Source organism: Tyto alba, unplaced genomic scaffold (assembly GCF_018691265.1).
Source record: "Tyto alba isolate M040663 unplaced genomic scaffold, T.alba_DEE_v4.0 Super-Scaffold_2, whole genome shotgun sequence".
In the NCBI taxonomy this organism is placed as follows: Eukaryota; Metazoa; Chordata; class Aves; order Strigiformes; family Tytonidae; genus Tyto; species Tyto alba.
Window position 1 is genome coordinate 73,974,591 of NW_024881282.1, and position 14,314 is coordinate 73,988,904.

Here is a 14,314-nt window from a genome sequence, read left to right on the forward strand (position 1 = left end):
CATTCTGGAGTGGACTTTCCAAAATGCTTGCAATAGCATAGATGACAAGGGAAAAAAACAAATAGGATCCATGGCAGTAATGCCTACTTAGTCTAAACTGGAAAGCACAAGACAGATTAGAAATGATGGGATAAAGATTTATTTTTTTGTACAATGAGACCAGTTTCCCCAGGGGGACAAGCCGGGGAAAGTAATCATTAAATAAGAAAAGTTAAAACATATTTAGCTATGCCTTGTAGAATCACTTTGTTCACACAGTTTCATGAACTCCATAAATATCTGACAAAACAAGTTTCTGCTCAGTGTTTCGCTTCCAATATTGTTTCAGAATAAAATAGAATATTTCCGTTGTAAGGAACCTACAACGGACATCTACTCCAACTGCCTGACCACTTCAGGGCTGACGAAAAGTTAAAGCATGTTGTTAAGGGCACTGTCCAAATGCCTCTTAAACACTGACAGGCGTGGGACATTGACGACCTCTCTAGGAAGCCTGTTCCAGTGCTTGACCACTCTCTTGGTAAAAAAATGCTTTCTAATGTCCAGTCTTTTGTACCATGTTTAATGTAAAAACATCTATGTATAAATCAGATACTTTAAGGTTCACTGATCTAGTTAACAGTGGTAGCTAAACAGAAATCAATAGTCTACATTGCTTTGCACAATCTTACATACTCTATGCATTATACATGTTGACAAAGACTGACCTATCTTAAAAAGTAACATTTACTCACCCTGTTCACCCATACTTTGCTTCAAATTTGACTTTAATGATCAACATCTGAACTCCCTGTTCTGTCATTTTTTTTGTTTTAAATTTAACCCTCTGTTAAACACAACTGCTAAGCAGAAGTAAATCTAATTCCCCCCTTCAGAAATTACAGAATTCTGGCACTGAAGAACAGACCACAGTAACTATAGAACTGAACGGTTTAAAATCTATTTCTCTAGTTTCAAAAAAAAAAAAAAAAAAAAAAAAAAACAAAACCAACCCAAAAAAACAAAACCCTGACAAACAACTGTGTTCGTATGACTGGAAAAATACTTATTTATACATTGCTTTCAACAGCTCTGAAATCCTTAATGATAAAACCATGGCTTACTTCAGATGAATTTGTCAGAATCTCTGCAGGTGTTAAGGTTTTGTTTCTCTTCATCTTTAGATTACATTTAAGTGCATGCAAAGATCCCTTGGTTGTGAAGTAAAGCACTCAGCAGTTTGCAAACACTTAAGTTAGTTACCCACACAAAATCATTTTTAGGTTTTAGAAAATACACATTTTCTATATATTATATTCTCATATATGCATACACAACTCTTCTCACAGGACACCTGTATCACTCCATGGGAAAAAGAATTACCCCTAGTTTATTAAACAAATGCATTTCTAATTCCCTCACTTAATGCTGGGCCCACATTCCTTCTTCTAGGAAAATCCTGAAAAAAAAAGATGCATCTCCTCACTTTTTGCTATGCAGAACAGTATCCATTCTACTACTAATTGCACCATAACTGTATTACATTGAAGTAGTGTTCCTCAGCCTTAACCAATAGTACTGGACTTTCAACAGTCAGTTCCTAAGATGACATATGATCCAGACCCTACTTGAGTGAAGAGTCCACTTGACTTCATATAATCATAGAATACCAGGTTGGAAGGGACCTCAAGAATTATCTGCTCCAACCTTTCTTGGCAAAAGCACAGTCTAGCACTCTGTCCAGCTGAATCTTAAAAGCATCCAATGTTGGGGAATTCCCCGAGGAGATTATTCCAATAGCTGATTACTTTCACTGTGAAAAATTCTCCTCTTGTGTCCAACTAGAATTTTCACAGGAATAACTTGTGTCCATTACCCCTCATCTCTTCCATGTGACTCCTTGTAAAAAGGGAGTTGACATTTCTTTGTAGCTACCCTTTAAATACTGGAACATGGTGATAAGGTCTCCCCTTAGCCTTCTCTTCTCAAGGCTGAACAAATCCAATTCTCTCAGCCTTTCCTTGCATGACAGGCTTCCAGTCCTTTGATCATCTTTGTGGCCCTTCCCCGGACCCTCTCCAGCTCATCTACATCTTTTTTGTATAGCAGGAGCCAAAACTGAACACAGTATTCCAGGTGTGGCCTGACAAATGTTGAGTAGAGTGGGACAATGACTTCTTTATCTCTGCTGGTGATGTCTTTGTTGATGCAACCCAGCACCCTGTTGGCTTTCTTTGCCACAGCAGCACACTGTTCACTCATAATCGAGCTTGTTGTCCACCAGGACCCCCAGGTCCCTTTCCGCAGAGCTGCTCACCAGCTGGGTAGACTCCAGCCTGCGCTGCACTCCTGGATTATGTTTTCCCACATGCAGGACCTTATACCTGTCCTTGTTGAACTTCATAAGGTTCCTGTTAGTCTGCTCTTCCAGCATATCCAGGTCTTCCTGCAGGGTGGCTCTCCCTTCTGAAGTGTCCACTTCCCCACTCAGTTTGGTATCATCATCAAACTTCATCAGGGTACACTCGATCCCATCATCTAGATCACTTATGAAGATATTAAACAGTGTTGGGCCCAATGTTGATCCCTGGGGGACCCCACTTGTGACAGGGTGCCAGTTTGAAAATGAGACTCCTTGAAGAGTAATTTCACAAACTAATTTTCAGTTGTAGTGCTAGCTTAAGTAGTCACCCTTCCCTAGCTATTTATTCTCTCCTCCTGTATTCTGTCTGAACACAAGAAAAAAAACAAGCTATTAGCCTCCAAATCACTAGATTCAAAATGCTCTGGACCTAAAAACAGATCAGACAATTTCTCAGAATTTTATCTTCTTGTCAAAATAACTGGTTCTCTTAGGAAAGGCTCACAGGTGAGAAAATGGTGGCTGACTCAGAGGCAGTTAGGATGACCTCTTCCTTTCTGTTCAAATTGTCTCCACTCCTTGGGGCACCAGAAGGACTGGAAAGAAAACAAACATACCTCTGCTATGCAAGCTTGAGAAAACATCCACAATACCATTTCATAACCTTTGGAGAAGTAATTGACTCTTCTTGTTAACAAGAAGACAAAGAAATCATTTTCAGCCTCCCAGTAACTTTCATTGTCAATTTAAACATATATTGGTTCAGAAGCCATTCTCTTAAGGGAAAAAGAAAAGGAGAAGCAGTAAGAAGGGTTAGACCAGCAGTGCTTCCAAGAGTTTTATGACAACCCACAGAAAGTCTTCTCTGGCTAGATGTATGCAAACAGTTTTAGGATGAAACCTCTATTAAAACTGCTGAATACACCTAAGGGGGTTAAAAAAAAAAAAAGAAAAAAAAAAAAAACAAACAAAACAAAACAAAACAAAACAAAAAAAAAAAAAAAAACAACAAAGGAATTGCCAAGTTTATTTACTTAAACATAGCAATAGCTTTGCAGGAATTCTGTGGAAACAGACAGGAAGTACTGGATTATGAAAAGATACTCTTGCAGACGAAGCAGATCTGAACACAGTCTTAGACTATTCCAGTTTAGATTTAAAAAGTCCATTTAGGAATATCACAAACGGGTTGAACTCTCCTTCAATACCAACCCAATTATTATTTGAAACCAAAAGAATGAACCATCTCCATTTATGCTTATAAGGCTGGGCAGGTAAACTGTCTCTGGCTCTGAGCTACAAGTGATGTATCCAAGGGGATGGCACTAAGGATTGCTGGTGGTCGAAAGACCTATTCAGTCTAGTGTAAACTCACTAGTCCTTTTAGGTACTTTCACCCAGCCCATCCAAACCCATGGAAATGTTGTCCTATTTTAAATCTATTTTCCTTAAGAATGTATAGTTAATACAGTGTTTCATTAATGTATAAATATATATAAAACATACAGTTGGTTCTGCACAGTTTTTCTGGAACAACTCTTTAAAATGTATACATCAATGAAGTAATTTAGAAAGAAAAGGTATACCATCAATTTAATACTCTTCATCCCTTCTTAGACATTGCAGGCATGCTGGGTGAGGCACGGCTCAGGTGTGAGAAAAAGAAAGAAAATGAGGAAAACAATACTACTACAGAAAGTCTTCATAATAATACATTCAAAGTCATTACACACTTCCTAGTACCTAGCCCTTTTCCTGCTGTCAGGCTTTCCTTTATACCACCCTTCTGAGGCCTAAGATTGTTGGCTTCAGCTGTGGGAACACGTTACAGTGAGCCATTCACCAGTGTCCCACGTCCCATCTGGGGAAAAGCATAATTTTACAGTGGTGGCAGGGTGGAACAGCTGGTCTCAGAAGGAGTATGATATTAATGACTTCTTCCTCCCCACTCCAAGGACCCCCACCTGGGCTATTTTTCCAACATGCTCTTACGCATTGCTCTTGCTTCACTGTTCTGCAACTCCATTTTACATCCACATTTACTGCATATAGTGCTTGAGACTGGCTCTTTCAGCTCACTTGGTTTTGCCCAGCTCCCAGCCTGCACTTCTCTACCAACCACTGGTGACCTCTTTACCGCACTGAGGTCCCCTGTGGCATCCCAATCCCCCTCTTTTCAGGCTCTGCTCCTGCTCTTCCACCCTGCATCCCCTGTCCCCACTTGCAAAGGCCTCTGCTGACACACCACACTGATGCTCCTCTGCACTACCCTGTTCTTTGAGGGTCAAAAATGCATCATTATACACAGAATAACTACTTGCTACTACTGTCTGTAGAAAGAAATATGGTTATACCACACAATTACAAGACAAAGTGAAACTAACTGAGCAGTAGCTACCTAGTCATTAGAAAAAAATGCTGGGTTTGAGTTTGCACCTAAGCAAACCCAAACAAAGCTCCATGTAGGCCAAGACAAGTTTAGACAAAACCTGAGAAGTACTGAGCCCTTGCACAGTTAGTGTGAAACCTGGGGCCTCTTCCTAGGAATCACAAGACTGAATTTACAGGGCAACAGATTGGCCTTAAATTCCAGAAGTCGTTGAAGTACTGAGGCCCGAACAATAGGCCAGAACTGAAATTGACCTCTAGATGAATCTCAACACCCCACAATATAGTACTAATCATATGTAGTATTAGCCACATATATATTACTTGTCTATCTTAGTATATGTATCTATAGGAGCTCTGTTGTAACTTCATTATGTAACCATAGCCGATCAACTGATTTTTCTTTATTTAGAGGCATGAGGTAAAGCCGTGAGGCCAGACACCAGACCCTGATGAGAAATATGTGGGTTTGGTCCCTTTTTGCAGCATCGCCAGACATCAAACCCTGTTGAGAAATATGTGGTTAAAGTCCAAATAGATACACATGCCCCCCACCTTGGGTTCCTCCTTAAGCCCTGGCCAGGCTTTGGGCGAAATCCAACAGGGAGGGGACACCAGATGTTTCCGCACTTGAAGTTTGAAACCTGTTTATTCAACAATATAAAAGCTGGACCCTCTTGCAGCGACTTTGGAGACCTCACTTACGAGTGGAAGCACTGCATAGGACCTCCCAATTGCTGGGAAAGGCCCTTCATATCCTCGCTGCAACCAGGGCTCCCCAGCAACTGTGGGTCTGGATGATGGTAAAGTATTAGGGCAATTGGCGATGTTCCTTTCTTAATCACTATCACTGACTTTATGTAGTAATGATTAGCTGCATTACCTTGTCTTGCTTATTTTCTTGTCATATTATTTTAGGACTAAGTGGTATTATCTTGTTTATTCTCTTCGCTGCTTATAACTAGAGTGTAATAAGCTTACCATTCTAACTAAATGTATTATCTTACGTTTTGTATTATTTCTCAATAGATAGTAAAATAAGTCTATTGTTTCTACTGGTATCCGAGTCCTTTCTGTCAATCCCATCAACTGGCAAAACAGTCACATGGCTGCATGCTTAAAGTTCAAACAACATAGCCACATAGGTGAAAACCAAACCATGTAGGCTATCAGGAATGCACTACGATTAATATTTTAAAAAACCAAAACAAAAACAAAACCAGGAGAAAAGTACACTGGTGGGAGAGAAGTGATCTTGCCAGAAATCAATGCCTGGGACAATCAAAAATATAATTAAACATACTTTTGGGTACTGCAACCACTAGAAAGTGTCTGGTTAAGACTTTCAAACTGCCAAACAAAAGGAAAGGCAAAAATTTTGAAGTAGTACAATTTGTTCCTGTGTGCAAGAAACCTGAAATTAAATCATCTTAATTCTTGATAATAGGAGTTGCTTAATGCCATTCAGCCCATTCATTTATATTAGATTTCTGTACAAATTGTGAAGCGGCACAGAACTGATCCAAACCAGGTATAGACAACTAATTGTATTTCTGTTGAATTAACCATGGTAAGGAGTTTATGCTGCCTTTACACATATTATGCCTGGTGGGAATACAGCCAGCATAGAGCCTATCCAGCATAAACCCAGAACGATGAGGACAGACTACCTGATTGAGCATAAAGCCTAGCAGAGCAATACTATCATAGCAAACTTTCTGAATTAGCGAAGTGACCCTGTACTGTGCCAATATTTTACAACACTTTTACCATCCTTCAGATAACCACATCACCTTTGATACACTACTAGAAGTCATAAAGTAATCAAACTACAGCTCCACTTTCCTATAGAAATTTAAAAATTACTCTCAGGAAGATAACTCTTACTGATAACTCCTCATTCACTAAGCAAATAAACCTCAATATGAAGCACAGTGAAACTCTTGGCCTTTCCTGTAAGATAAAGTTTCATAAAGGCTGTAGCTCAATCAGGAGATTACAGGTAAAAAACTAAGTCAGTCAACACAATAACCACGAGGAGCATAAATCACCACAAATCACAACAAAAAAATTAAAAACTTGAGAGCCCACTGAACTATGTTGAATTTCCTATATTCACACACACTACAAACCTCAAGATACAAGATAACCATCACCCAGTTGCATTCTCAGCATTGAATATTCCAATTCAGTCAGCAACATAGTAACTGCACTGATAGTAAGGAAGATAGGAACAGAATATGAGGTTTTTCCAAGATTTAACTAGATTGCTATCAGTGGAGCACATCACCAGGAAGGGAGATACAGAATAACTGACACATGGCCTGAAGCTTACCTCAAGCTCACATGGGACCACAAGTTTACACACACATCTGGTAAGTGAATATTTAAGCCTAGGCACAGGCCTATAATCAGTATGCAGTGCACATTCTCCTTTAGAGGAAGAGGAACCTATGGGCTGGAAAACAGTAGTGGATTAAAAGGTAAAGAGAAACCAACTGGAGAGCCAAAGTCCTGATCCTTCACCACATGACAACTGTGCAAAATTATGCTAGGCTGCAACAAATAAAGATCATTTAGCAAGTGACAGTAAAATTTTCATCAGACCATGGCCCTTCAGGGCATGTGATGAAGGGAGCTATAAGGTGCAGAGAGAGATGGCTACTCTAACAATTGATCCAGACAATAGTGACTAGTACCAGCACCAGAGGATTCTCTGGGATGACACAACTTAAATAGTTGTTCTGCCACATTCAATCTGGCTCTTGAGACAAAGAATACAGATTCCTGATTAAAAAAAAAAAAAAAAAAAAAAAAAAACCACAAACTCAGAAGTTTGGAATCTGTATCTTACAAGAGTTAGAAAAGAATTGTGAATCATTTGATAGGCACTAAGTAGTAATAACTAGAAGAAATTAAATCAATTTATTGATTTTATAGCATTTGTAAAACTACAGCCAATGCTGGCATTCAATAAACCATGGGAATCATATGAGTTTTTAGTCATAAAGAAACCCCAGAAAGAACATCACCTGGTATCCAAAATATTTCTGGGTTTTATAATTTTCATAGACAATTTCTCATCCTGAGATGCACTTCTCCTAAAGGCTACTTGATGCGCCCCTGAAGTTAAACAGGCTGGCTTGCGGAATAAGAAGTAGTGCAATGCCATCTGCAGAGTACTGGAACCTGGCTAACTTGGTAACACTGACAGTATGGGCATGCAGGGCAAATTAACTTAGGAAGTGCTGACAGATGAACCATACAGAATTAAAAGCTAAGTGCATAGAAGCTGTAATACCTACTGAATAACAAAAAAAAAATCACCCCAAACTTAAGTATTGTCTAGAGACAGAAATTTATTTTGTGGCACAAACAGCTTGGACTGCTTCCCTAACCACCAAGTTACACCATATGTACAAACTGGAAGAAGTCCCCATATTTTCTGTAATGAAAACAAGCCAAAAAAAACTCTAGGAAGAAAGAATAGTTATCAGCTGATAATTGTTGATGTAAACTAGTGACCAAATTGGTTCTACAGCTCTTCAGGTATCAAGGGAAAACTAATGTCAGGACCCAAACTGTTTTAAAACTATTTCTCTCCAGATGTTAAGGAACACACAATTGCTAAATCTTAAAGATGTTTCAGCATTCACTGAACTTTGTAGTTTGTTCTTGCTGTATTTCTCAATTTCATTTAACACTACTTTTTGAGAGCTTTAGCCAATGAATGTGTTTACAGATGAATCATAAACATGTGTTAATCATTAACCTCTGCCTCAATGACATTCATTTTACACTCAATTTTGAAGCATGATTTTGTAATCAAAAGCTGTCATTGCAGCACATAAAGAAGGAAAGAATCACCATGGAAATTCCCATCCTTCTGCACCTGACATTAAGACGTATCAGGATGGGAGACCATTTCTTTAAATAAGAAAAAAAAAAAAAGCAGTTTTAACAAAACAGACACTGTTTCTGAAGATACCCACAGAGAAATCAACATTGTAAACTATATACTGAAATTAGTTAAAAGTAAGGTAGATAAGGTCAGAATTGATTGACTACATTTCTCTGTAACTATCTGATGGATTCTCAAATCACTATAAAACTAGGGTTTGAAGGTATATACAAACAATACCTGTAATGAAAGAAACCACCATTATAACTGAACAGTGTCAAATCCAGCATAAATGTTCTGACATGTATAACTATGACAGGTTATTTGAAAAACCTAAAAGTACTACTAAAGGTCCTGTATTGCTTTTATACATAACAGCACAGCTTTCCTGGGACCAGGGTTTTCTGTCGTTGTTGCCAGTGAACTTTGCAGAGACAGGCAGTAAGTACATCTGGGTGTTCATATGTCAGCCTAGTGACTGTTTCAGTACGTAAATTCATTCTTACTCTATTTCTCATCGTCTCAGCCTTCTTTCAAAATGCACCCTTGATAAAACATCAAATCATACTTTATTTACTAAGGAAAGAGAGGGAGTGGCCTGACAATTTAAGTTTAGAGCATTGTCGTTCTGTCCTCAGAGAAATAGTGTTAACAGCAGCAATTCCAGGGCAGCTACATTACAAAATGGAGCAACGGACTGTAGCACAAACTTTGCTTCATTTCCCATCAGGAAGCAACACCAACAGTTCAAATTATCTACTAGAAGCTGCCAACTCTGCTGGTGAAAGGAACCACCGCTCTGTAACTGCTAGGCAATACTTCAGGAAGGTGCGAAACGTGAATGAAGCTATGAATATAAAAGCTCACAAATAAAAGTATTTTTAGACCTCTAACGGGAAATTCTCTGTGCTTCAAGGGAGAAAGCAGGATTTTTGAAATACCGATATACAAACCGCGGCCAAATAACTGTCGAGGAACAAAACTGCATTCACTAGGTTTTGCGTTACGGGTTGGCATTTTCTTAAATTATCGCAACAGCGTTACGATAAAGCGTGACGAGGTAACACGCCCGGTTTCGTAACAGTTTTGCAAGAGAACTCGAAACAACCTCCGAAAGGACTATTCCGGATGGGCGCTTTCCCCGTCCCCGCCCGCGCCACTCGGGACAGCTCCCGAAGTTAAACACCGCTGGAGAAAACGCTCTGCGCGCCCCGCCGCGCGGCTGCCGCTGCCCTGCGGCCCGGGAGAGCCCCGGGCACCCTTCGTGGGGGCGGCGGCAGCACCGGCAGCGGCAAAGCCGAGAGCTGCCCGGCGCCGCTGCGGGCTCCGCCGGCAGCACCCCTGCTGCCGGCGCGCCCAGTGTCGCGGCCAGCGGGCCGGCAGCACCCCTGCCGCTCCCCGCCTCTGCCCGCGGCTGAGGGCTGACAACTTCCCCGCACTCCGAGGAGAGGAGGGAAAGTGCCTCGCGCGGCGCCGGGCATGCGGAGCGCAGCCCCGCGCCCGGCCGCTGCCCCTTCTCCTCCCGCCTGCGCTGACAAGCCCGAGGCGAGGAGGCCCCCTGCCCCGGCGCACGGCGGGGAGCGGCCCGCCCGCCCGCCCCCTCCGAGCCGCCCGCCGTACCTGCAGGACACGGAGAGCTCCACCTTGGTGGCCGGGATGCTGGAGTTGAGCACGTTAAAATCCCCCACGGACGCCATGTTCGGAAACCCACCACTTCTGCCCGGCTCCCGCCGCCCCTCCGGCTTCTCCAGCCCGAACATGGGGCAGCGCAAGGAGGGAGGGAGGGAGGGAGGGAGGGGAAAAGGCGGCGCCGCGCCGCCCTCCAAGCGCGCCGCCGCCCCCCGCGGCGCGGAGCCCCGGCCCGCACCGCCGGCGGCTGCGGGAGCGGGGCGGTGACGTCACCGCGAGCGGGGGGCGCGCGGGGGAGCTCGTCCCCGCTCTGTCCCGCTCACGCACCGGAGCCCCCAGGGAAGGAAACGGCAGCGGGGCCAGCGCGACGCCAACCGGCGTGGGGCGGGGAGGGCCCCCCGCGGCAATCTAGCTGGAGGGGGGGCGGTCCCCGGTCCCTGCCTGTCCCGGAAACTCCCGTCCCGTCCCACCGGCTGGCCGGGGAATCTCCCTCTTTCCCCGCTTGCGAGGGAGCAACTCCCGGCCTCCGCTGGCCGGTTACGCCCCAAACTTCACCGCCCTGTAAACCGACTTCGCCAAAGCGGCGAAGGCACCGGGGGGCGGCCCCGGGGCGCGGCGGCGGCCGCCCGCTGCGGCAGGGGCGGGGCGGGGCGGGCTCCGCGCCGCCAGGGGGCGCGGCGGAGGGGCCGCGCGTGGCGGGGCGCGTGGGCCGCCCCTCAGGCGGGTGGGGCGGCGGCTCTTCCGCCGCCTGAGCGTGAGCGCGAGGGAGGGAAAGCGCAGCTCGGGGGTCCGACGTTCGTCTTAATTGCCCTTGTAAAGGGAACGGTAATTAGTATTGCAAGAGACTTGAGGGAAAAGGCGTGGATTTACCTTGGACATTATATGCATTGATACATAGAAGTGGGAATTTCACCCCCTCCTGTAGTTGCAGAGGCCCCCTTTTTTTTTTCTTTTTTTTTAAGACCACCAAGCCAGTCGCCCTGAATCTCTTCATAATAATTCACAATAATCATAAAAGTTCCATCATCTTATCTCTCGTGTTTAATTTGTATCCATTATCATGGCATCTAAGCAGCCTCCAAAATTCATTTCTCATCATTGCAGTTTGATGACACATAGAAGTGCTGCCATTCCCATGTCACAGATGGAAAGGTAATCATAGAATCATAGAACGGTTTGGGTTGGAAGGAACATTAAAGATCATCCAGTTCCAACTCCCTTGCCATAGGCAGGGACACCTTCCACTAGACCTTGTTGCTCAAAGCCCCGTCCAGCCTGGCCTTGAAAGGCACAGGCAAATTAATGCCCCGTCTATAGTATCTTTGATCTGTATTGTAGCACAATATGTAGGACAAGTCAAAGATCACAGGATATCACCCCAAATCCTGTACAGAAGCCCTCTACTCCTCTGCTTGTTAATGGTTTTACATGTAGAAATAAAGAGGTATAATGTGTTCACTTGTAAAAGGCAAATGTAACTCTAAAGCCACAGACCCTGTCAGAATATGTTATTTTAAAAATTTAATTTCTAAATTCTTGTTGCTGTAATTCAAGGTCCATGCATGATCTCAGATAGTACCTCAAAATAATAATGGACAGAGAACTTGAATGTGGAAACCTGGTTATCTCCTAGCCAGCAGATTAAGCAGTGGGAATACAGAAAACAGTAACACGGTCTTATTTACAGAACATATACTCCCTGTGCACAGCACTCATCTGAAGCATAACTTCAGAGGCAGAAATTCAAGGGAGATATCACCAATATTTTTATTCATAAACTTCTGACTTTACACCATATTTCTAATCTTCTGCCTCTGTTTTCAGGAAGGTATCGCCTGAAAGTCTCTTTTCTTTCTTTTCATGCTCTTGTCCAGTTGTGGAACACAAAGCAATTTCTCATCAGGTATTATCAAAGCATTTCCTCTTAAACCAGCCTGTTTTAAGTTTTTGGTACAGCTAAGAAACCACACACCTTCACAAGGATTCTAGGTGTGTCTGCAGGCAGCCAAACCAGTAAGCCTACAGCTGAAATTGCTAAAAAAACCCAAAGGCAAATTTAGTTCATGATTATCTTTTTCTGTATGGTAGTGTGAAGGTAAAGTAGGGTGAAGGACCACTGGTGTCTTGAAAGGCTAATGCAGAGTACAAATATGGTACTAAATAGGATGACTAAAAACTAAAAAAATAGTTTTAAAGAAAAAAATAACTTTTTCAGAATTATAATACTGTTCCTCCCTCTTTTATGATCTACTGTAAAAATCAAAACTTAATCAGTGTATCTCATAGGGCATGACACGAATAACTTAAAATACATAAATAGCTATTATAATAACTATAATACATTACTATATAACTACTATAATAACTATTAGCATGGGTAACTTAAAAGTATATCATGTAAGTTTGATGTGATCTTATATTCTTCCTTACTAATCACTTTAGATCACTGCTTTGAGTTAGGTGGGGGTTTGGTTTGATCATTTTTATATTATCTGATCGCAAGGTTTTATTCAGCTTAGAAAAGTGGAAATGGTTGTTGGTGATTCCGTAAATAGAGCATCCTATGAAAATAATGGAGGAGTTAAGGAAATTCAAGGCTTCAGTGTTGCTGGGGAGATATCCATCTTCTCACATGTTTATAAAGGCATGGCTATTTTGTCTTCTTATGTTTTGGCTCAGAATAAGTACGTATTTCTCAAGCACTGAGACTGATTTTTTATGGGAAAAAGAGGAACTAAAAACTAAAACAAGGAGTACTTGAAAGAGATGCACCGATGGGGTTAAATATACATTATTATTGTTCCAGAGACACACCTTCTATTTGCTCATTCTTAAATGGCACTGAGGTGTGGAGACTGGAACAGTGCCTAAGTATTAGGACAGTAGCTGGAATTTATGTACAAAATAGCTATCAGATTAGAGTGTGAAAGAAACATCAGGGCTGTGTGTTACATATGCTATGCTGACATTTGAATGAGATCATTGACTGTGAAAATTTTGCAGTGGAAAGGAGGACATATTTTCCTCACTTTCTCTTGTGATTGTTGGTTTATTATTGTCAGCTGTTGCTAATTATCAGATATCTACATAACTTGTTTCAATATGTGCAATCTAATTTAAGGAATGAGGGATATACTTGCAGTAATTACAGCATAAACTATGAACAAACTACAGATTCCAGAATAGCTGTAATGTGTAACACTGAATGACTGCTTTAAAACATCACTGCTTCCAGGTTTCAGCAGTATGATTGAACCCGAATGCCACAGGATGCAAACATTGATTATTCCCCTCCACCCCCTCAGCTTTCTGCCTTGTAGATCATTAATTAGACATCTCAAGGAAAGAAGTTTTATGAGTCAATCTTTGCACTCCTAAAAAAACCCCACACACAAAACCAACACAAACTATTCTGTAGGAAGCTAAGGAACTGTAAATGGCATTTATTCTTCTGTAGATGTGAGAGAATATGTGGATGAGTATAGGAGAAAGCATAGAAGTCAGCTTTAGCATTATTGGAACAAAACAACTGCAGGTATAACAAGATACCATTTTCACGACAACCAAAATACTCCTTATTAAGTCTGAATTTGTGATGAACATACCATATTCCTGCTTCTTCCTCAAGTATTTGTTCAGTAATTCCCTTAATTAACATCCAGCAAACACCATCTTTTTATCTTGGCTGCTGTCAAACTGTTTCTTTCAAGAGCCTGAAGAATAGAGTGAACATAACCATAACTTGGTCCTTCCTGATAGCTGAACATTGCACTGAAACGATGGCAATATCCTAATGCACACTGCAATTTGGGAATTGTTGTATCTTTCTTTCCTGCCTTTGATTGCTATACTTAGCTTCCTCTTTCTTTGCTACTGCTGATTGTTTTAATCCATTGACCAAAGACAAGGCATTTAGCATTTGCTAGGGCAAGTGGAACCATCGTCACCACCATCATTACTGGAACCATCAGCAAGTACCATGGCTGAATCCAGACCACAGGCTTTAAAAACGCATGATACAACATGCTGATGGACTTGTTTAGTGCCTTTATTCT

General features: G+C 42.0%; 1 protein-coding gene across 2 annotated transcripts in view; it reads right to left on the minus strand.

Annotated features, from left to right (window-relative positions):
* Nucleotides 1-10,486, minus strand: part of CPNE8 (copine 8) — a 108,389-nt gene extending 97,903 nt beyond the window's left edge. The window contains exon 1 of one of the 2 annotated variants that reach the window (XM_032996327.2): nt 10,251-10,486. In XM_032996327.2, the coding sequence (XP_032852218.2) occupies nt 10,251-10,390 (140 nt within the window). In that variant the 5' untranslated portion in view covers nt 10,391-10,486. The remainder of the gene's footprint in view (nt 1-10,250) is intronic. The other variant, XM_042793286.1, reaches the window with a different exon arrangement.
* Nucleotides 10,487-14,314: the final 3,828 nt, after the last annotated feature.